Source organism: Cebus imitator, unplaced genomic scaffold (assembly GCF_001604975.1).
Source record: "Cebus imitator isolate Cc_AM_T3 unplaced genomic scaffold, Cebus_imitator-1.0 Scaffold463, whole genome shotgun sequence".
Taxonomy (NCBI): Eukaryota; Metazoa; Chordata; class Mammalia; order Primates; family Cebidae; genus Cebus; species Cebus imitator.
The window spans coordinates 894,143-917,874 of record NW_016107778.1 but is presented as its reverse complement, the minus strand read 5'-3'; the positions used below and the strand labels follow the sequence as shown (position 1 = coordinate 917,874).

The 23,732-nt window shown below is 41.7% G+C and overlaps 1 protein-coding gene and 1 pseudogene across 3 annotated transcripts in view; both read right to left on the bottom strand.

Moving 5' to 3' along the window:
* The window catches only part of LOC108291680, a 30,430-nt pseudogene extending 15,010 nt beyond the window's left edge, over nt 1–15,420 (bottom strand).
* A 5,941-nt stretch (nt 15,421–21,361) lies between these two features.
* Nucleotides 21,362–23,732, bottom strand: part of ZC4H2 (zinc finger C4H2-type containing) — a 115,194-nt gene continuing 112,823 nt past the window's right edge. For 2 of the 3 annotated variants that reach the window (XM_037732673.1, XM_017512149.2), the window contains exon 5: nt 21,362–22,878. In XM_037732673.1, the coding sequence (XP_037588601.1) occupies nt 22,765–22,878 (114 nt within the window). In that variant the 3' untranslated portion in view covers nt 21,362–22,764. The remainder of the gene's footprint in view (nt 22,879–23,732) is intronic. The other variant, XM_017512150.2, reaches the window with a different exon arrangement.

Genomic DNA, 23,732 nt, shown 5'->3' with positions numbered 1-23,732 from the left:
TTAAAGAGATATGAACAGGATCACACAGGGATTAATCACTTTATTTTTGAAGCTGTAGTGTTTATTGTAGTTCACTTCTCTGGTTGGCAGGGAACTGCTGCTGAGTTTCTTCATATTTGTTGAACAACCTGCTGAATAATATATTGGAGACTTCTAAGAGCCCTAGGTTGGTTGAACAGCCATCATATTATCAGGCTTCCAGGAAAAACTGAGACTACTTTTCCTCCCTGCCTCCATCTTCCAACCCTGAACTTAAGCAAAAGAAAGATAAATGTGTATAAATTGGCATTTAGAAGGTGGATTAAATAGATGAATCAGAAAACCTCATCAATCTTCCAGTAATTACCCTTCATCTAGAATTCCAGCATAGCCTTAGGTCCTCCTATCCCAGTCAATACTGTCCCTATGCTGTGGCTGATCATGACCCATCCTGCATAATGCTTCTGTGGAAATTAAAAAATGAATTTAGAGAATCTCTGGGGCTTCCTACTAGTGTATAGGAGAAAAAATTATCAAAGGCAGGACCTGGAATTAAGCTGAATGTCTGCCAGCTCCTATTCCCCTGCCAATAACTACTAAAGCATAGAGTCAGAGGAGGGAAAGATTGAGCACCATAGCAATTTTCAGCCCCAGTTGTACCACTATTTGGCTGTTGCAGTGCTTGGCATGGTGTGGTTTGTGAGGAAGGTTAGGAGGAGGGGGAAGGAACTGTGTCTGATTGCATCTCTCTCATGAGGTAGAGTCAGAGCAGGCCTGAACAGTCTAGAAAGCCCAGTAACTGATGTCAATGATATAATCAGAGAGACTGCAACCAGAACACAAAGCACCAAGGCAGCATGCCGGGGGTAAACCTGGGTCTTAGCACTTGCTCAGTCACTGTAAACCTTAAGGTCTAAGGAGGATCAGTGGGAGAATGGAGATCAAGATTGCAGAGTCTCATCATAGCTGGCCATTAGAGAAATGAAAATCAAAACCACATTGAGATACCATCTCACTCCAGTTAGAATGGTGATCATTAAAAAATCTGGAGACAACAGATGCTGGAGAGGATGTGGAGAAATAGGAACACTCTTACACAGTTGGTGGGAGTGTAAATTAGTTCAACCATTGTGGAAGACAGTGTGGCACTTCCTCAAGGACCTAGAAATAGAAATTCCATTTGACCCAGCAATCCCATTACTGGGTATATACCCAAAGGATTATAAATCATTCTATTATAAAGACACATGCACATATATGTTCATTGCAGCACTGCTTACAATAGCAAAGACCTGGAGCCAACCCAAATGCTCATCAATGACAGACTGGATAAAGAAAATATGGCACATATACACCATGGAATACTATGCAGCCATACAAAAAAGATGAGTTCATGTCCTTTGCAGGGACATGGATGAATCTGGAAACCATCATTCTCAGCAAACTGACACAAGAACAGAAAACCAAACACCACATGTTCTCACTCATAGGTGGGTGTTGAACAATGAGAACACACGGACACAGGGAGGGGAACATCATACACTGGGGCGCATTGGGGGTGGGGGGCTAGGGGAGGGAAAGCAGGGGGTGGGGAGGCTCAGGAGGGATAACATTGGGAGAAATGCCTGATGTAGGTGAGGGGAGGATGGAGGCAGCAAGCCACCATGCCATGTGTGTACCTAAGCAACAATCCTACAAGAACTGCACATGTACTCCAGAACATAAAGTATAATAGTAATTTGGGGAGGTGGGAAGAGATAGAATGGAGAGAAATGCCAGATATAGGTGAAGGGGAGGAAGGCAGCAAATCACACTGCCATGTGTGTACCTATGCAACAATCTTGCATGTTCTTCACATGTACCCCAAAACCTAAAATGCAATTAAAAAAAAGTATAATAATAATTTTTTAAAAAAGATTGTAGAGCCTATAATGTGCATCCCAAAAGGATACAATTTGAGAAAATGTAAATTAGGAACAAGGATGGGGATGCCCTGAGGACATGTCATAAACAGCCTTGAGATATTTATGAGGCATCAGATGCCTAATGTGTGCATCTCTTAGTTGGCTTAAATGGCCAGAGCAAAAATGGAGTACCTCCTATTACCAACATATTTATGCTTTTCTCTAGTAGTGAATGGCTCTGGACTTCTTTTTTGATTTGCTGGATTTATTGAATCTAATGTGTCCTTGAGTGTTCTTGAGATGAAAGGTGACATTTCACAAGCTTTCCTCTGGCCCCTATTTTTTTATTGCACCAGATATTGGAGCTGGCTAAGGTGCTAGTGGAAATCCAGAATTCTTCCATTCTGCTCTCCAATTCTGCATCTCAGTTACCTGGAGCTAATCACAGGGCTAAAAGATGGTCATGTGCTCTAAGTAAACCAGGTAGTGCAGCCCTAAGTGGCAGGTGAGTTAATATGTATAGACAATGACAGTTGGAAACAGAATGTCATGGGATTTGTTTCAAAAGCTGTTATTCGACTCTAATCCCAGCACTTAGGGAAGCCAAGGTGGGAGGATGACTTGAAGCCAGGAGTTTGAGATAAGCCTGAGAACATAGTAAGACCCTCATCTTTACAAACAAAAAAAAAAGTTAGCTGGTCATGGCGGCTTGCCTGTTGTCCCAGGTACTCAGGCAGGAAGATCATTTGAACCACGAGATGAAGGCTGCGGTGAGCCATGATCACTCTACTGCACCCTAGCCTGGGTGACAGACCAAGACCTTGTCTCTAAATAAATAAATAGCTTTTATATTTTGTCTCTTTCTGATCTTTCTTCATCACACCCCCCCTACACACACACACACACACACACACACACACACACACGCACGCACCATTTCCCTGTGTGTCACAGAGGGAAATATGTTAGAAGGCATCAGTCCAAATGCAGGGCCGTCAACAGTCCTGGCAAGTTATACATATATATATGTATATGTACATGTATATGTACATGTATATGTATATGTATATGTGTGTGTGTGTGCATGTGTGTGTACATATATATATAACTTTTTTTAACTTTTTAAAAAAGTCATATATATATACTTTTTTTTTAAGACGGAGTCTCACCCTGTTGCCCAGACTGGAGTGTAGTGGCGCTATCTCGGCTCACTGCAACCTCTACCTCTGGGGTTCAAGCGATTCTCCTGCCTCAGCCTCCCTAGTAGCTGGGACTACAGGCATGCACCACCGTGCCCAGCTAATTTTTGTATTTTTTTTTTAGTAGAAACGGGGTTTCATCATGTTAGCCAGGCTAATTTTGAACCCTGACCTCGTATGATCCACCCATCTTGGCCTCCCAAAGTGCTGGGATTACAGGCATGAGCCACTGTGCCTGGCCTGGATGTGTTTTCTTTCTTTCTCTTCTCTGATTGCTTTGGCTAGGACCTCAGTACTATGTTAATAGAGGTCAAGAAAGTGGGCATTCTTTTCTGGTTCCAGTTCTCAGAGGGAATGATTTCAAGTTTTCCCCATTAAGTATAATGTTAGCTGTGAGTTTGTCATAGATGGCTTTTATTACCTTGAGGTGTTTCTTTTCTATGCCAATATTGCTAAGGGTTTTAATCATAAAGGGATACTGGATTTTGTCAAATGGGCTTTGTCTGCATCTATTGAGATGATCATACAATTTTTGTTTATACTTCTGTTTACGTGATGTATCACATTTATTATGTTGCATGTTAGACCATCACTGCATCACTGGGATAAAACCCATTTGATTGTGGTGTATTATCTTTCTGATATATTGTTGAATTCGGTTACCTAGTATTTTGTTGAGAATTTTTAAATCTTTGTTCACCAGGGATATTGCTGTGTAGTTTTCTTTTTTGGTTTAACTCTTTCCTAGTTTTGATATTAGAGTGATACTGGCTTCATAGAATAATTTACAGAGAATTCCTTCTTTCTTTATCTTTTGGAATATTGAAAGTGTTCCTCAAAAACACCCTGGATTTTTTCTTGTTGTTGACAATTTTTTAACTACTGTTTTAATCTGGCTATTTGTTATTGGTCTGTTTAGAGTTTCTATTTATTTTTTATTTAATCTAGGAGGGTTGTATGTTTCCAGGAATGTGTCCATCTCCTCTAGATTTTCTGGTTTGTATGTGTAAAGGTGTTCATTGTAACCTTGAATGATTTTTTGTATTACTGTGGTATTGGTTGTAATGTCTTCCATTTCATTTCTAATTGAGTTTATTTGGATCTTCTCTTTTCTTTTTTTGGTTAATCTCACTGATGGCCTATCAAGTTTGTTTATCTTTTCAAAAAAAAAAAAACAGGTTTCTGTTTTATCTTTTGTGTTTTTTGCTTATTTCTTTCAATTTCATTGAATCTGCTCTCATCTTTGTTATTTACTTTCCTCTGCTGGGGTTGGATTTAGTTTGTTCTTTTTTTTCGAGCTCCTTGAGGTGTGACATTGGGTTGTCCATTTGTACTCTCCCAAATTTTTTGATGTAGACATTTAATACTACGAACTTCCCTCTTAGCATCACTTTTGCTGAATCCCAGAGGTTTTGATAGATTATGTCAATGTTATCATTCAGCTCAAAGAATTTTTAAATTTCCATCTTGATTTCATTGTTGACTCAAAGCTCATTCAAGAGCAGATTATTTAATTTTCATGTAATGGTATAGTTTTGGGGGTTCCTTTTGTAGTTAATTTTCAGTTTCATTCCACTGTAATCCAATAAGATACTTGATATTTTATATAATTTTTAAAGATTCATTGAGCCTTGTCTTGTGACCCATTATATGGCCTATCTTGGAGATTCTTCCATGTGCTGAAGAAAATCATGTATATTCTTTAGTTGTTGAATAAAATATTCTGTAAACATCTGCTAAGTCTATTTGTTATAGGGTATAGCTTAAGTTCATTGTTTCTTTTTTTGGTTTTTTGGTTTGTTTGTTTGTTTTTTGACTTTCTGTCTTGATAACCTGTCTAGTGCTGTCAGTGGAGTATTGAAGTCCCCACTATTATTGTGTTGCCAACTATCTCATTTCTAATAGGAATTGTTTTATAAATTTGGGAACTCCAGTGTTAGGTGAATATAAAATTAGGATTGTGATATTTTCCTGTTGGACTAAATCCTTTTATCATTATTTACTGTCATTGTTTGTCTTTATTTTCCCCTCTTCTCACTTCAAAGTCTGTTTTGTCTGGTATATGAATAGCTACTCCTGCTCACTTTTGGTTTCCATTTGCATAGAATATCTTTTTCTACCACTTTACCTTAATTTTATGAGTTCTTATGTGTTACATGAGTCTCTTGAAGACAGTAGATACTTGGTTGGTGGATTTTTATCCATTCTTCCTTTCTGTATGTTTTAAGTGGAACATTTAGGCCATTTACATTCTACATAAGTATAGAGATGTGACGGTCTGTTCTATTCATCATGCTAGATGTTACCTTAATACTTTGGTTTTATTTTGCATTCTGATATTGCTTTGTAGGCCCTGTGAGATTTGTGCTTTAAGAAGGTTCTATTTTGGTGTATATGAAGCTTTTGTTTCAACATTTAGAATTTTTTTTTTAGCATTTCTTATAGTACTGGCTTAGTAATGATGACTCTCTCAGCATTTTTTTGGTCTGAAAAAGACTTTGTCTCTTCTTGTATGAAGCTTAGTTTTGCTGGATACAAAATTATTGGCTGGCAATGATTTTGTTTCAGGAGGCTAAAAGTTTGACCCTAATCTCTTCTGGCCTGTGAGGTTTCTGCTGAGAAATCTGCTGTTAAACCGATAGGTTTTGCTTTATAGGTTATTTGATGCTTTTGTCTCACAGCTCTTAAGATTCTTACCTTTGTCTTGACTTTAGATAATCTGATGACTGTGTGCCTAGGTGATGATCTTTTTGCAATGAATTTCCCAGGAGTTCTTTCCATTTCTTGTATTTGATGTCTAGGTCTCTAGCAAGGCCAAGGAAATTTTCCTCAATTATTCCTGCAAATAAGTTTTCAAAACTTTTAGATTTCCTGTCTTCTTCAGGAACATCAGTTATTGTTAGGTTTGATCATTTTATGTAATCCCAAATTTCTCAGACACTTTGTTCACTTTTTAATTTGTCTTTGTCTGTTTGGGTTAATTCAAAAGCCTTGTCTTTGAGCTCTGAGGGTCTTTCTTCTACTTGTTCTAGTCTATTGTTGAAACTTGCACTGTATTTTGTATTTATTTATGTATGTCTTTCATTTTCAGAAGCTCTGATTGTTTTTTCTTTATGATACCTGTTTATCTGGAAACTTTTTAAAATCCATATCTGGTGTTTTAAATTTCTTTAGCTTTATTTCCACTTTTTTGTGGTATCACTTTGAGTAGTTTAATAATCGATCTTCTGAATTCTTTAGCTGGCAATTCAGAGATTTATTTTTGGTTTGAATCCATTGCTGGAGAGCTGGTGTAATCTTTTGGGAGTGTTATAGAACCCTGTTTTGTCATATTATGAGAATTACTTTTCTGGTTTCTTCTCATTTGGGTAGACTATTTCAGTCGAGAGGTCTGAAACTCAATGTCATTTGCACAGATCCTCCTGTCCTATCAGGTTATCCCTTGATGTAGTGCTCTCCCCCTTCCCCTAGAGATGAGCCTTTCTGAGAACCAGACTGCAGTGAACATTATTCCTCTTCTGGGTCTAGCCACCCAGTGGGGATTCCTGGCTCCAGGCTGGTGCTGGGGAATATCTGTAGAGTCCTGTGATGTGATCCATCTTCGAGTCTCTCAGCTGTGGATATCAGCACCTGCTCTGGTAGAGCTGGCAGAGAAGTGAAGTTAGACCCTGTAAGAGTCCTTGGTTGTGGATATGTTAGTGTGCTGACTATCTCAAATGCTGGTTATGCCAGCAGTGAAGTTGTCCTCTGGACACACCCAGGACCTCTGGTTAGACAGGATGCTGCAGGTGGTAGAATTAGGTATTATCTTATATTTTCTAGGATCAAGGTTATCCTATCATGAGTTGCTGTAATGACCTGAGTTGGTTGGCCTCCCTCCAGGCAGTGGTGCTTTCAGGAGAGCACCAGAGTTCCTATCTTTTGTGTTTGGCTATCAGGGTAGGTGGAGAAATACCAACAGGTGGGGGCAGGGTTAGGTGGGTTTGGGCTCAGACTCTCCTTTGGCAGGGCTTGCCATGGCCACTGTGGAGGATATGGGAGGTGGTTCTTGGGCCCAACGGGGCTATGTTCCAGAGATCTTGGCTGCCTCTGCTGTGTCATATAGTTTGCCAGGGAAGTGGGAAACAAACAGTAGGAAGAGGCGTTATCCACCTCCCGTGAAGTTGGTGAGACTGGTCTTACTCCCTCAGTGCCCTGCTCAGACTTTGCCCCAGGCCATAAACTTCCCTGCTGGGAAAGCAAGCCTTGACCTAGCCCCTCCTCATCTGCCCACTCTGTTGACAGAGACTCCTGTGCTCCTGCACTCATATCTGCATCAACTCCCACTCATCTCCCAGAATCCAGTCAAGAAAATTTATGCCTAGTTAAAACCACTACCAATTTTAATTGGAAGATTTCTTCACCTCATGATCCTTCCTGAATTCTGCTGGCTGCCTTCCCCAAGTGACCCTGTGAGATATAGTCAGGGATGGCCTCCCTGGACTTGAGCTGGAGACTGTGAGTGCCTCCAAGGCACTTCCCACTGCTACTTCTACTTTTATATTTCATATGACTCCCTAAATCCATTTCAACTCTAGGTAAGGTTAAATCCTTCTCCTATAGTCTGGATTTTCAGACTCCCCTGTAGGAATGTGTGTTCAGAGGCAGATTTTTCCCACTGAAACTTTGGGAACTCACAGTTTTCCAGAATTTGCAGTGGTGTGGTGCTTCTTTCAAAGGATCTTTGAATTGTTTGTTTTCCTGGTATGCTCCTGTGATGGTTACAGCAGCGAAAGACTGTGGTATGAGTTTCCACATTCTGTTCTGTCCTTCCAAGTGGGAGCTGCACTTTAGCCCTGTCTCCTATCTGCCATCTTGTCTCTGAGTGTCTTATCCATTTTTTAGTTGATTGATAGACACCTGAGCTGTTTTTAGATTGGAGCTGCTAAGGATAAAACTTCTATGTACACTCACATATAAGATTTTAATGGACTTTTTTTAGTTTTCTTAAGTACATAACTAGTAGTGCTATGTACTGCTGGGATATAGTGCTGGGTTATAATGCTGATTACTATTCATTTTAAAAGAAACTTTCAGGTCTTTTTCCAAAGTGATTGATTTTGAGATTTTACATTCTCTCCAGCAGGTATATGAGAGTATTGGTTGCTCCACAACCTCATCAACATTTGATGTCATCAGTCTTTAATATTGTATTAGCCATTCTAATAGGTATGTAGCTGTATGCATGGTCTGGTTTCATTACAAAAGTCAAACATAATTATTAAAAATAAAACAGTTCAGAAGTACCAAATATAGTAAAAGTTTCTCAGCTAAATTCTCACCACCTATCACCACCCTCCATCCCACAGCCCATATGGGACCCTAGGGAAGTGTTGGGTCCTCATTCCTCCAAGTTTTTCTCTAGAGGAAAGTCCTGGTTCTAGCATCGGGAGCTACCAGAGTTGTGTTGGGAATATATCTGTCTCTCCATGACTCAGCCAGGCCTGGGTTTCCTTCCCTTACACTGGCCAATTTAACCAACTTCCATGTGAGGTGATTTCTAGGGAGAAAAACTCTAGCTCCTAGCAACTGATTATATTGTGGAGGTCACAGTTTCCAATTAACAAATTACCTCTGTCATAACTATTCATTTAAGCCCATAAATAAAAATAACATCACTCAGGGGCTGTGATTCATGTCTAGATTCCTGAAGCATTGACAAACTTGCACTAAACCTCCTAATGCTAAAGGCCAGAAATGCTCTAGTCCTTAATTTTATCTTCCTCCCTTGCTGAATCTCAGGAGGAAGACTCTGGGCCTCAGGGTCTGAATTATGCCTTCTCTTCTCTTCCTTCCCCCAGGAGCCCTTTTTCTTCCTTCTGAATTTTGACTTAATCTGTTCCTCTCACACAATCTCCAATGCATTGTCTTAGTTAAGACACTTTTGCCATTAGCCTGGATTATTCCAATAGCCACCTAGATAATTTCTCTGCCTTTGTCTCTCCCTCACATCCACCTTCCATGTTGCTATGTAAAACTATTCTGAAAAATTCCCAAACTGTTTTGCCCTGCATGAGAGCTGTATGTTTTTCTGCACCTCCGCCTTTGGGTTTTGTTGTTCCCTTAGCCCAGAAAACCCTTTCTTCTCTGGTTGACCCATCCAAATTTTCCCTAGCTTTCACAGTGCTTTCTGCATGAATTTATCTTTAATATCCAAGTTTTTCTGCAAAAGCTGGAATCAAACTCTTTATGTGAAAAATTATCTGTACCATTCTCCTGGAAAATCATGGAATTATTTCCTACCTAGTAGTAAAGTGGTTAATGACAAAAATTCTAAGGTTGAACAGCCTCAAATTTAAATCCTAATTCTACCACTTATTAGCTGTTGTACTAGGCAAATTAATTAAGAAATTGAGCTTCACTTTCCTTCATAATTAAAATGGGGAGGATAACAAAAGTAATTCCTGTCTCCATAAAGTGTTTGTGAAGATTCCGTGAGAAAATGTATGTAAAATACTAGACACAGTTTTTGGCACACTGCAAGTTCTCAATAAATGCCCATTGTCATTATTCTCCTATTTGTCTAGATCTCAGGTGGAAAATCTGCATACAGATATGCAGGTGATTGTTGTAAAGGGGTTGTTGAAATCAAGAGGTGGATGATATCTCTCAACAAATTTGTTGTAAAATGCTGAAAAAAGAGAGCTGAGGTTGGCACCTCAAAGTAGATCAGCTTCCAGAAAGCAGGTAGAGGTACAAGAATCCACAAATAATAATACAAAAGAGCTGCCATGGTAGGAGAAAGAACCTGTACAGTGCATTACAAGAAGACTGAGAGTGTCATCAGTGCAAGAAGAGTTAACTATACAGCAGACAAAGAAAGATCAAGTAGGATCAACTCATGTCCATTGACTTTCACAATGTGAAAGTCACTTGAGATTTCTGAGAGGTTCTTCATGGATTAAAAACAGTTAACTATAATGATGGATATGTGTATAAAGAAGTGGAGACACAATAGCAAAGACTTGGAACCAACACAAATGCCCATTAATGATAGACTGGATAAAGAAAATGTGGCACATATACACCATGGAATACTATGCTGCCACAAAAAAGGATGAGTTCATGTCCTTTGCAGGGACGTGGATGATGCTGGAAACCATCTTTCTCAGAAAACTAACACAAGAACAGAAAACCAAACACCACATGTTCTCACTCATAAGTGGGAGTTGAACAATGAGAACACATGGGCACAGGGAGGGAAACATCACACACCAGGACCTGTACAGAGATGCAGGGCTAGGGGAGAGATAGCATTAGGAGAAATACCTAATGTAGGTGATGGGGTGATGGATGCAGCAAAACACCATGGCACATGTATACCTATGTAACAAACCTGCACGTTCTGCACATGTATCCCAGAACTTAAAGTATAAAAAAAAGGTGGAGACAGTCATCACAGACTATCTAGAAGTCTATGTAAAAGTTTGAATAAAATACAGAAGAGAGGGTGGGATGTGAGAAACCTAAAGTCTTAAGAGGGGAGTCATTTTTCTTTCTTTCTTTCTTTTTTCCTAAAAGATGAGCACTAATTGAGCTTGTTCATAATCCAGGGTAGAGGTTGTTCATAATCCAGGGTAGAGGTTGTTCATAATCCAGGGCAAAGGTATGGATTAGGGAAACAGGATGAATAAATGATGGAATTACTAGGGCTTGAGTAAGCAGAAAAAGGTGGGTCCACACAAAGATGGAGGGATTGGCTTTGGCTGGTCCAGAAATGAGACACAAGAGTATGTACAGATACAGGAAACTGCTTCTCATATGTCTTTGACTCTGCAAAACTTAGCAGGGTAGAGTGATATGCACTTGACATGCAGTAGACCTCTAGGAAATGACAGGGTGACAAAGTACTAAGGAAAGTTGTGGGGAGACAAGCTGCAGGGATAGAAACTTTTTTATCATATGAATTCTCCAATGCATAGATGACGAAGCCTGATACTGGGGCTGAGGAATGAGGGACTTGAGGGGGCAAAAAGCCAGAGGGTGAAGAGAGTTGCCTGTGTGGTATGATGCATGTGTATACATGTGTCAGAATTAGCAATGCATTGGGATGCCATTTACTGCAACCTGGAAAACAGTAATTAAATTGAATTAAGCTTAGTCATGGTCTCCTGAAAAGACAACTCTTTCTCGTCATTGCTTAGTATCTAGGCAGCTGGAAGGAAGGAAGTCTGGTATTGAACAATTAATGTCGCCCTTTCTACTGCCCCCTGTGTACTGTCCTGCACACTTGTAGCTTAATTTAGGTGAAATCTGCCTGCTGGTGTCCTAGGAAAAGCAGTGGTTGGATGACCTGTGCCAATTCTCACTTTTCTGTCTCCAGCTTCAATTAGAGACCCAAACAGAGAGACAGATGAGAAACTATTTTTTAGGAATAAAGGAGCTTGTTTGTAATATGCTTCTGAAAGACTGTGTTCTCAGTTTCAGCAGCTCAGTACCTGCTGGTAGAAGAGAGTTGGCTAGACAGTCAGGGATACAGGATCGGTCCCCTGGGAGCTCAGCTTTTAGTGGAGAATGAAGGCAGACAAGCAGGGGAATCACTAAATATGTGCCTGTCAAGAGCACAAAGACTAGCTTGAACTCAAGTAGGGAGGAGTAACCCCCAGTGGCTTCTTATTGTAGTGTGACTTTTTCTCTCTATCAGTTTCCCTCCTCTCCTCATTGGCTCTGAGCCAAGACAAGATCCAACCCTTCAAACTCCAAGTCTAGAGGAAGGGAATGAAATGTTATTGAGGACTTACTTGGTATCAGGTACTCTTCCAGGCACTTTAGGGATACAGTAGGATCAGACAGACCCAAATGTAAATACACTTGACTTCTTCCAACCTCAATTTTCTTGTCTCTAAATTGATAACACTGAGTGTTGGTAGGAATATTTGATTTGTTTAGTCATTTATCAAACACTCAAATCATGCTTTTTATGTTCACTTTATAAAGGCTAACTTAGTTATTCTCCATAACAATCCAATAAGGCAGATTCTACTATTTATTAAAATACATGCGTTGAATGAAGAGACTCCCCAAACAGGCTTTGTGTGAGCAACATGGCTGTTTCTTCACCTGGGTGCAGGTGGGCTGAGACCAAAAAGGACATCAGTGAAGGGTGGTGGGATAAGAGTTGGTTTTATAGGTTGGGGTAAATCTTTTGGGGAGGGGGCAGGGATGTTATGGAGTAAGATCAGTTACAGTGGTGGGGGTAGGGGCAAGAAGTATACGTTACCATAAGTTCAGTTACAATGGCAGGTGGGTAAGGCATAAGAGTAGTTAAGATGGTAGGGTGGGTGGAGGGATATTCACAGTACAAGAGCAGTTCAGATGGCAGGGTGGGGTGAGGAGTATTCACATTATCATAAGAACAGTTAAGATGACAGGGTGGGTTGAGAAACTTAATGTCGGAGGCAGATCCACTGGGAGACCAGGGATAATGGCAAACACAGGTGGGGAGTGGGGGGTGATCAGCCAAGGCAGGCAGGACTTCAGACTTTCTGGGTCCAGGCACATGGAGGACTGACATTCCTGTCTTTTTATATATAGAAAGAATTAGAGAAGAGGGGGTGATAACAAGCTTCAAGGGGTAGGGGACGAACTTTCTCAAGGCTTCTTTGAGTGAGATTGGGGACAGTGCAGAAACCTAAAAGTGGGAAAGAATTTAGACTGCTGAGAAATTTCGGGGAAAGGGGTGATACTGTGCGGTTGTTAGAAGGAGCATTTGTTGTATTGACTGATTCGTTGTTGCTTGTATATGATTTTGTAGGAATTGAGAAATCAATTGGAAAAACACAGGGTCCAAATAAGAGGAGAAATATAGCATCAGAGGACTAAAGATTGGAAGAAGCCATGAGTCCCAGTTAGAGAGTGTCCAGCCAGTCCAGCCAGGTCCAGAATAACCATTTGCCTTATTAGTGAGCGTTTGGGCCCTGTATTTTAATTTACTGATGGCGTTATATACGAGACCACTCTGCATTTACATAAAAGCATTCTTCATTTAAGAATAGGCAAAGACTTTTTTTTAGCAGCCAGTACATTAAGACCACTGCAGTTTTGGAGGACAACTGCAGCTAGGGAATTTACTTGAGCTTGAAGGAGGGATAATGATTGAGTTAATTCTCCAATGCTAGCAGAGAAATCATTAGAGAAGCTACAGGAAGGTGCCAATTGAAGTGGTAAGGCCTGTGCTCTGTGCAGTAGTAATTCCTAACCCTACAAATAAGGGGATTAATGGAATGACCCGCTTGTGTTGTGTCAGGACAACAAGGGGATCGGGGAGGCTTTCATCCCCGTTGGCAAACTGAATTTTGGGAGTAAGGAAAACTAAGGTACAAGTGCCTGTCTAGTTGTTAGGAAGGCAGATGTAAAAAGAAGAACCACAGAGGGAAAAAAGGTCCCTGACTTAGACAGAACTGGAAGCATAAACTGAAAAGATGAGAAACTGTTCTGAGGGACTGGAGCTTTGGACCCAAATGCCAAGGGAACAAGCAAGGGTTGTGGTTGTTAAAGGTTGTAGCAGGGCTTGGGAGGGTAACTGTGTGGAGGGAGAGCTTTTGTTTTCATGGTGTATGAGGAAGCGTGTGGTATTTATAAGCAATCACTTACTTTTATTAACAAGATTGGCTATGAGCAGAGAATGGGAGCCAGATTAAGATTGAAATATTAGGTGTAATTGTCTGGAGGAAAAGTGTAAACAGGCAACTTAAACAAAAGCAGGGCATGTAAAAGTAAATGAGTACAGTGAATTCAATTACAGTTAGACAGAAAATAATAGAAACAGACTTTTTGAGGTGTGGTTTAAGTAGTAGAGGCAACTACATAAAGCTGGAGAAGGCAAGGGGCTGAAAGTAAGTGTGTGAGGTGTAAAGAGGAAACTTTGGAGGTTGTGAGACCTATAGAGGGTAAGTGGGGCATAGCCTGTGATTTTGAGGGATTTTAAGAGTATTAGAGTAGCAGCTGCTGCCACACGGAGTTATAAGGGCCAGCCCAGGACTGTGAAGTTAAGTTGTTTGGATAAAAAGGCTACAGGCTGTGGGCCTGGCTACTGTGTAAGAATTCCAATGGCACAGCCTTTTATTTCTGCTGTGTAGATAGAGAAGGGTTGAGAGGAGCTGGAGAGCACTAGCGTAGGGGCTGCCTCTAAGGTCTTCTTTAGCAACTGAAATGAAGAATGGGGGGGGGCAGAATTTTTGGCTTATGGGATCAGCTAAGTTTCCTTTTGTAGGTTTATAAAGTGGTTTGGTTACAGGGTAAAAAAACCCCTGATATTCAGAGGCAAAAGTATCCTACAAAGCCTAGGAAGGAGAGAACCTGTTGCTTAGTGGATGGGGTTGGGGTTTGGGAAATTAACTGGATAGGGTTGGCAGGGAGAGTGCATGTATGCTGGTGAAAGATTATAACAAATGACAAAGAAATTTGGGCTTTAGAAAAAATCATTTTTAAGGTTAAGAACAGAATAGTGAGTTGTGGAAGGGGGTATGGAAGATAGGAGGGTATAGGGGTTTGGTACAACCAAGTGAATGGGAAGTACAATCTAATTGATGAGACAGAGTTCTTGGACTAGTCTGTAGAATTTGTCTGGTTTTTTGGACAGCTAGGATAGGGGAAGAAATCTGGTCTTTGGAAGGGGATACACGACACCCCTTTGAGTATAGATGAAGAAGCAGGAAGGTGAATTAAAAGGCCATGAGTTGCAATAGATGGGTGATAACAGGCTTTATGCCTTTTAAAGCCAGTTGTGGGATGGGGCACTGGCACTGGGCAGGGTAAGGTGGTTAGGTTTTAAGGGGATGATGAGGGGTGAGTGACTTGCAGCAATGGATGGGAAGGCAATGTCCCACACCCTGAGGTTAAGGTAAGGGGACATAAAGGGAGCTATTGAGGGAGGTATGGGTTTGGGGAGGAGGGTGGCAATGAGGTATGTCTGTCACCCAGGAACAGTTAAGGAGGCAGACAATTTTGCTAGGATCTTGGCCTAAGAGGGGAACAGGACAAGTGGGGATAATTAGGAAAGAATGTAGAAAAGAGTGCTGGCCTAATTAACTTGGGGAGTTTTGAGAGGCCTAGAGGCATTGCCATTAATACCCACAACAGTTATGGAGGCCAAGGATACAGGTCCTTGAAAAGAAGGCAGCCTGGGGTGAGTGGCCTTTGTGTTGATTAAGAAGGGGATGGACTTACCCTCCACCATAAGAGTTACCCAAAGTTAGACATCTGTGATGGTCCGGGGGCTTCCGAGATGCTCGGGCAGCATTAGTCTTTAGCTGCCAAGCTGAGGATTGGAGCTCCAGGAGCTCTGGGAGCAGCAACATGAGTTGGACAGTCGACTTTCTGTGGGAGTCCCTGCACATATGGGGCAGGGCTTAGGAGGAATTCCAGGCTGCAGGCATTCCTTGGCCCAGTGGCCAGGCTTACGACACTTGAAGCAAGATCAGGGAGGCGTGGCTGGACGAGCTGCAGTCTGGGCACTTTGAAGTCTTTGTGAGCTGATGGTGTGGCTGGGGTTTGTTTTACAGAAGAGACAAGCATCTGTAGTTCTGAGATGCGCTGCTGCTCAGCAGATTTTTCCCTATTATTGAACACCTTGTAGGTGAGGTTGCTTAATTCTTGTTGTGGGGTTTGAGGGCCAGATTCTAATTTCTGTAACTTTTTATAATGTTAGGGGCTGATTGGGTAATAAAATGCATATTAAGCATTCTTCAGGGGTGAAAGTATATGTAAGGATGACATTTAAGTCACTCCAGGTGAGATTATAGGACTGGGTTAAATTTTGGAGGATCTGATGAAAAGGAGCCTAACGGGTGGCCAATTTGGGAAAGGTTAGATAAAGGGAAAGGAACATGCACCCTAACTATGCCTTTGGCTCTAGACACCTTGTGGAGGGAGAATTGTTAGGCAGGGGCAGAGGAGGTATCCGAGGGACTAAACTGTAAGCTGGGCTGCATATGAGGTGGGGAGGTGACAGGAGGGGCATAAGGAGGTGGGTTGTGGGCAGAGGAAGAGGAGGACGGCTCTGGGGGTGGAGTTAGGTCCTAGATTAGGGCCCGGTTTGGACAGGCAGGGAGGAGAAAGGTCAGAAGAGTTGATGGACAAGGAGGATTCTGGGTTACCAGCAGAGGAAGGAGGGTAGGATGGAAGGGAAGAGGAATAGAGATTAGGGAGGGATTTGTGTGTAAAAAAAAATGCCTGGATGTAGGGAATTTCAGACCATTTGCCCATGTTGTGACAAAAGTTGTCTAAATTTTGTAAAATAGAGGGATCAAAGGTGCCATATTTTGGCCAATTGAAGGTGTTATCTAACTTGTTTTGTGGCCATGCAGTGTTACAGAAGATGAGACATTTGGGTTTTAGGTTAGGAGGCAGTTGAAGAGGCCTGAATATTCTACCTCCTTGTTGGTGAGTGGGCAAAGAGAGTGTCCTCTACATTGACCTGCCACCAATATTGGCCATGAGCCTGGTCGAGTGATTAGGGTGAACATCTCCACGATAGTCAAACTCCTGGGAAAAACTGGGTCACTGGATCCGTGACCTACATAGGAAATTTTTCCGGTCCTGAACCACACGGAAGAACCTGGTTTACCTGATTTTCCTTGCCTTTGAGGTGGAAAAACGATGAAACAGAAAGGGAGAGGAAGTGGAAAGGAAAAGACCAAAGGATGGGAAAGCAAGATAGAGAGACGGCTTACCAAAATAGCCAGTGGTGTGTGTCTGTCAGCTGGTCTGATGACCCCAGGTTGGTAGGTGGATCTCTTCATGGAGGGAGCACAAGAACAGGGACAGGGGTTTGGTCTCCCATAGGAGTTCTCCCTTTCTGGATTTTGGCACCAATGTTAAAAACACACGCGTTGAATAAAGAGACCCCCCCTAAACAGGCTTTGTGGAAAAACATGGCTGTTTCTTCACCTGGGTGCAGGTGGGCTAAGGCCAAAAAGGGCATTAGTGAAGGGCGGTGGGATAGGAGTTGGTTTTATAGGTTGGGCCAAATCTTTTGAGGGGGGGCATGGGTGTTACGGAGTAAGATCAGTTACAGTGGTGGGGGTAGGGGCAAGGAGTCTACATTACAATAAGTTCAGTTTCAGTGATGGGTGGCATAAGGAGTAAGTGTAGTTAAGATGGCAGGGTGGGGGGAGGGATATTCACAGAGCAAGAACAGTTAAGATGGCAGGGTGGGGTGAGGAATAGTCACATTATCATAAGAACAGTTAAGATGACAGGGCAGACTGAGAAGCTTAATGTCTGGGAGAAGCTCCGCTGGGCGATCAGGGATAATGGTGAATGCAGGTAAGTGGGTGAGGTGTGATCAGCTAAAGCAGGCAGGACTTCAGACTTTCTGGGTTCAGGCTTGCATATGGAGGCCTGACACTATTATCCCCATTGTACAGATTGGGGTACTGAGATTTCAGAAATTTAGTGAGTTCTCCAAAGCTCACATAGTTAGCAAATGGCATTGCTGAGATTTGAATCCAGACTATCTGGCTTTAGTATCCATGCTCTTAGCCATTATACTAAGCTGCCTCCCAATATGTAATAAAGTATGTGAAAGCACTTAACACAAAATCCACCACATTATAGGTATCCAATGAAAGATTACTGTCTTCATCACTCTTAAAAATTTCACTGCAACTCCACACAGCAGGTATTATCTAAATTTTACAGATGAGAAAAACTGGAGATAAGGGAAGTTTAATAACTTGCTCAAGAATGCACTGCTACTAAATAGAAGATCTAGGATCTGAACACAGAAACAATTGGCTCCTGAGTCAGTGTCATTTCCCTGCACTGTGCAATATGGAAACCACTGAAGTGCATGAGGGCCTAGACCACTGATGGGGAGTACTTGTTTAAGGATGGTCTTCCCAGCCACAAGCAGAACAGAATGTAGTGCAAAAAGGGAATTTTACTTAGCATTCAGGAAGGGCCTGTGTCCTTTATCACCATTAAACAGGCTAAATGGCTGGTGGCAGCTGAGCCTCAGAGTCTTCTCAGTCTTCAGGAAAGGCACCATAACTCCTAGCTGTCTGCTTGCCCTATATGGGAGGCCCTATACAAGGACAACCCCTTACTTATTGAACCCCCTGACTTTTGCACATTTGGAATTCTGAGTAAGTCATCATGATCATCATCATCTTTGGCTTCTCAGGAAGCTAATCATCATTACTAACATCTTCCTCATAACTACCACTAATTGAATGCTTTTCAGGTACTCTTCTAGGCACTTAACATGTATTAGCTCACTGAATCTTCAAGACAATGCTACAGGAAAAGGACTCTTTGAGGCCCGGATAGGTTAAGTAACTAACCTAACAGTACATGACCTTGAGTTAATAGCCTTCCCCATGTTCAGCTTGGGAGATGCTGATCATTGTAAAGATGCTGTTAGTTGCTTTGGGAAGGCTGAGGGCATAATGATACCAGGCAACTGGACTTGAAGAGCAAGACTGTTAAAATCACCTGACCTCTCCCTGTGGAGTGAGCTCCTACTTTTAGCGTAAAGTCAGCAACCTCTGGCATAAAACATGCGTACAATTAATCCCTGCTGTGTGAAGCATATAGAGAATGCTACAGCCTAGGTGATTCTCAGGTTGGAAGGCCTAGGTTCTAGTTATGGCTTTGCTCATAACGTGCTACATAATCTTTGTTGGGCAAGTCGGTTCCTTTATCTGGGCTTCATCTGTAAAATGTGAATGTTAATAATACATTCTCTACCAACAGAACAAGGTTATTAATGTGAGCATGAAATGGAAATGTTGAAGAAAGTACTTTAAATGTAAAGCAAATATAAAGGATACCTTGCCTTCTGTTAATTTTCTTACTCACCCTCCTCTTCTTTCTTCTGTTTCTTCTAACCCCCTTGTCTTCTTTTTCACTATATTTTTGTTCCTTCTCTTTCTTTCTTTATTCTCCCTTAACCAGGTCTTGGGTTCACTTGCAGTACTGCATGTAGGCAAAAAATTCACAGACTTTCGAGGTAGTCAAACTTGAGTCTGACTTGGCTTTGCCCCTTCCTACTTGTTTCTTAAGCAACCACTTCACCCTTTTTGAGCCACAGTTTTATCATCTGTAAAAAGGGACACATATTAGGTTGGTATCAAAGTAATTGTTGTGTCTGCCATGGAAAGTAATGGCAAAAACCACAACAACTTTTGCACCAATTTAATAACACCTTTCTTAGAACACTGTTGTCAGAAAATGTGGTAGATGGTGTGTAAATATGGCTGGCAATAATTCCTCCCATCTCTGACATCCATGCAGCTCCTCTCATCAAGAGATGGAGTATATTTTCCTCACTCCTTAAATATGAGCTGGCCCTGTGACTCACTTTGACCAACAAAGTGCAGAGGCAGCATTGCTAAATGACTTCTGGTTTTATGCCACAAAAGATCTTGCTGTTTATATGTGTTATATGGGTCCATTTTTACAGATGATAAAAATGAGGCTCAAAAAGGGTAAAGCAATTGCCCAACAAACAGGTATGAAGGGGCAAAGCCAGGTCAGACTCAAGTCTGCCTTCCTCAAAAGTCTTTGTGTTTCTTTTGCCTAAGTGCAGTGCAGCAGGTGAACCCAAGACTTGCTTAAGGGAGAATAAAGAAGAGAAGGAACAAACATATAGTGAAAAAAATAATAATACAAGGGAGTTAGGAGAGACAGAGAAGAAGGAAGAGAAGGGTAAGTCAGTCTGCTTTGGTTTTTGCCCTCTTGGATGCCAGTTGCCAGGTATTGAAGAATAATGCCAAATGGAGAGAGGCCCTGGAGGATGAAAGACTACAAAGGTTGGGGTGGGGATTGGAACATTCAGCCCATTCTTGTTCCAGCCACCCCAGGTGAGGTGCCAGATGAGAATGCAGCCACCTTGGAATTTACAGCCTTAGCCAGCTGTCTGAGGCAAGACTACATAGAACAGAAATTAGCCATCCCCAGCAAGTTCTGCTCAAACTGCAGTCATGAGCAAATAAATGATGGTTGTTTTAAGCCATTAAGTTTTGTGTGGTTTGTTTCACAGCAATAGATAAATAAACCGGGAAGACTAAATGAGATAGTAGAGCCCTGCCAAGTGGCTGGCAGGTGTAGGTGCTCAACACATGATTATACTCTTCCACTTCAAAAGTATCCCTAGGATCTGGCTTGCCTGGCTGGTAGTGCTCGGAGTTCAAAATCTGTTATCTTCACTACAACATAATTGACAGATCTGACCTCCATTGTGCCAAGGATGCAGAGCTATGGCGATGCCTCCTGTACTTTAATGCCTATACAGGTTAAGGTGTACTCCAAGTTGCACAGTTGAGTGTCCTCCCTTTGCCCAGAGTGAGCCTGAGCCACTTCGAAAGCAGACCTGTAGCTATACAAAACCTGGGGTGGTGCAGTAATGTCAGGGAAGAGGAGTAGTATAATTTTTGACTGGTGTTCCAATCTACCTAAACACAGAGGTACAGTGGATAAAAGGATGTTAATATTTATGAGTGCTTACTATGTGCCTCACATTGCTCATAATCCCATGAAATAGGTGCTAATATTTTTCCCATTTTCCAGATAAGAACACTGAGGCACAGGGAGGTTTTATTTAGCTGTTGAATTCCCTGACAAGCATAGAGATAAATTAGTGTACAGGCTATTACTTAGGGAGTCCTTGGGATCAACACTTGTCTAAGGGAAGGAGAGGTAAAGAAACAGGATTAGACAGAGGGAGGTGCTGATCTGTGATGCAGTCTTAATGGCAAACTCAGCAGCTGGGATATCCCTTCAAAGTTGTTCCCTATTGTATCCCTATAGGAAACAAGGCCTTTATATCCCTGCATCAGTCATTGGACCTCCTAGTTCTTGATTTCAGGTCCAAAGTTATTTCAACCACTCTCATCATCAGGCCATTCCAAAAGGGAGAAAGGTTTTCTTCAAAATGATTATGGAAAAGAAGTAGAAAAAAATGAGCTCTGGAGTTGGACAAAGCTGGCTTCAAATCCTGAAATTTTCTCTCACTAGCTGTTTAACCCTGAAAAAGTTACTTAACTTTTTGGAGGTTCAGTATCTTTTTTTTGTTGTTTGTTTTGGAAAATGGTGATAAGAATACTTAGCTTGTAAGGTGTTTTGGAAATCAAATATAATCATTTATATAAAGCAACTTGCATAGGGACCTGGCATGTAGTAGGTGCTAAATAAATGGAAATTATTGTGATAATTAGGTAAATTATTGCCCTTGGTGCCTGGCTTTCTCATTTGTAAAGTAGAATGAATAAGAGCAAAGAAGAGCTACCCAGAAGGTAAATGACATTACATCTTTTGTATTATCCAATACACAGTAGTCAGAATTTACACCAATGCACGCATGTTAAAAGGATTTGTACAGATATAACACTCTCGCTTTCAAAGAGCAGAGGAACATTTTATATTATGAGCACATACATACTGTGGCAATGTAAAACTACTTAAAGAAGGAAGGAAAAATATCCCCCCTCCCCAGCCAGGGACTGAGAACTGGGGCTAAAATTTTTTGTCAGTCAGACCTCATCCCCATCCGTTATCTTTGAGTGACATTACCAGGGAACCTGGCTTTGGTGGAAAGGAGAGCTGAAAAACATTGGGGAGGCTGATGTCTTTTCTTTTGGGTGGAAAGATCACCTGTACAATCCACAGGATAGGAGTGGCCAGCAGTTGTCCTGACTGGAGGCTACAGAAGAGGTCAGATCCAAGAGAGCAAGGGAAGAATGGAAGGAAAATCCCACCTACCTTCATGTGTGGAGTGATCGGCATTTACTTGAATCTAAATCTACTGCTGCCCTCCCCTGCAATATACTATTGAGCATGTGCCAGAATAATGGTTTTGAACAAAAGCCAACACAGATGTCAGCCTGGGGGCCTTCTCAGCCTGAGACAGCCCCTATAGCCAAGCCCTCAGCACTAATGACTTAGAGAGTAGGTTTGGCAGGACATGCAGAGTTGGTCTGGCTCCCTGATTTTGCTGTGGAAATCTACTAGAATTTGCAAAGACTCGATATTGGGGAAAGGCCCATTGATCTTAAGATTCCCAGACACACAGCCTGGTACCTAAAAATTTTAGTATATCTGGGAGACTGAAGTGAAGCAAGTTAAAGAATAACAGCCAGGCCTCCCAAATGATTATGAAAAGGAGGGCTTGTTCAAGCTACCTCTGGGCCTTAAAGATGAGATGAGGGTGAGAGTAGGGGGATACATGCACCCAGCCTGTTGGAGAATCCAACATGAAGACTATTGTCCCTTCAGAACCTAAGGCAAAAGTACAAGGGGAGGAAACACTGGGTCCTTTACCTGAAAGAAGATATGGTCCTCCCCTGCCCCTCAGACCCTACAGCTCCTTAGGCTCCAAACCTCAGGCACAAGAGACACAGAATCATATCTGAGCCTTTTGCCCTTCCATAGCTCCAAACAAGGGCGGGGGTTGAAATGTGAGTGGGAGAGACGGGATCATCAGACACACTGTCATTAGCACCTGAACCACATCTCTTCCTAAACCAGAAATCCCAAGAGCAGAAAGAAATAGGAGCAAAATGAGAGAGGGGTTGTGCTTCCATCACATTAATTAGGAGACTTCATAGGGTTTGGCAAGGGTTGTTTCACATCAGGACATCAATCACTCTGGTCAAGGTGAGGGGTTATAATTAGCAAAGCTTCATGTGCTCTCCCTTTCTTTATTCATCCTGCTTCCGTTTTGGCTTTTTGGGGTTCCGGGACCGACTCTTGGCTTTGCATAGAGGGCATATAGGTGCATTCCGGTGAATTTGCTGGTGACAAGACAAGCAGGCCTAGTGGGGGACACAGGAAAAAGGAAGTTAGTTGTCAGATTCTTCCAGGCCACAGCTTAGACTTCTGATTCCCCAAGAGCCCAGAAAGCAAAGTGATTTCCCATCAGAAGGGAGCAATAATCAATGAGTAAGACTCAAGTACTCCTGGATGCCATAGAAGATGGTAACAAAGGATGTAACCAAGTTCAGGGAAGGGTGTTGAGAAAAAGTATACAAAACTAGAAAGTAAGGCAAAATGAGAACTACACATCTATTCATCATTATACTGAAGCATTGTCTAAAATGCCCAGTTAAGGACTACTTAATTTTCTAGAATAGGGTTCAACAAACATTTTCTGTAAAGGCCTAGACAGCAAATACTTTAGACTTTTTACATCATATGGTCTTTGCTGCAATTACTCCACTCTGTTTTACATGAAAGAAGTGATAGACAATAGCTTGCAAACACAGACATGCATGTGGGCCAAGAAAACTTTAACAAAAACAGGGAACAGATAAGATTTGACTTGTAGGCTGTAGTTTGATGATCCCTGCTCCAGAAGAATGTCTCTTTGTTTGACTATTTACTAACTGATTAGGACCCAGATACTGTGATATTAAACTGATAAGCTACAAATGACTTTTGCCCAGTTGAGATGCAAATTGCTTCTGTTTGGAAGAAAAAGTAACTATAAAGGTTAAGATTTTATTGCCCTGTAGGATATAAACCAGTTTTGTATCTAACTTTGCAAATTTGTTTTGGCTTTCCTCTCCTTTCTTGGCCATAGAGATATCTGTTCCTCAAATGCTCCTGGAACCAGCTTTATAATCCTGCTGACTCCCTCATGTATGATACATGCTCATTACATATTTGT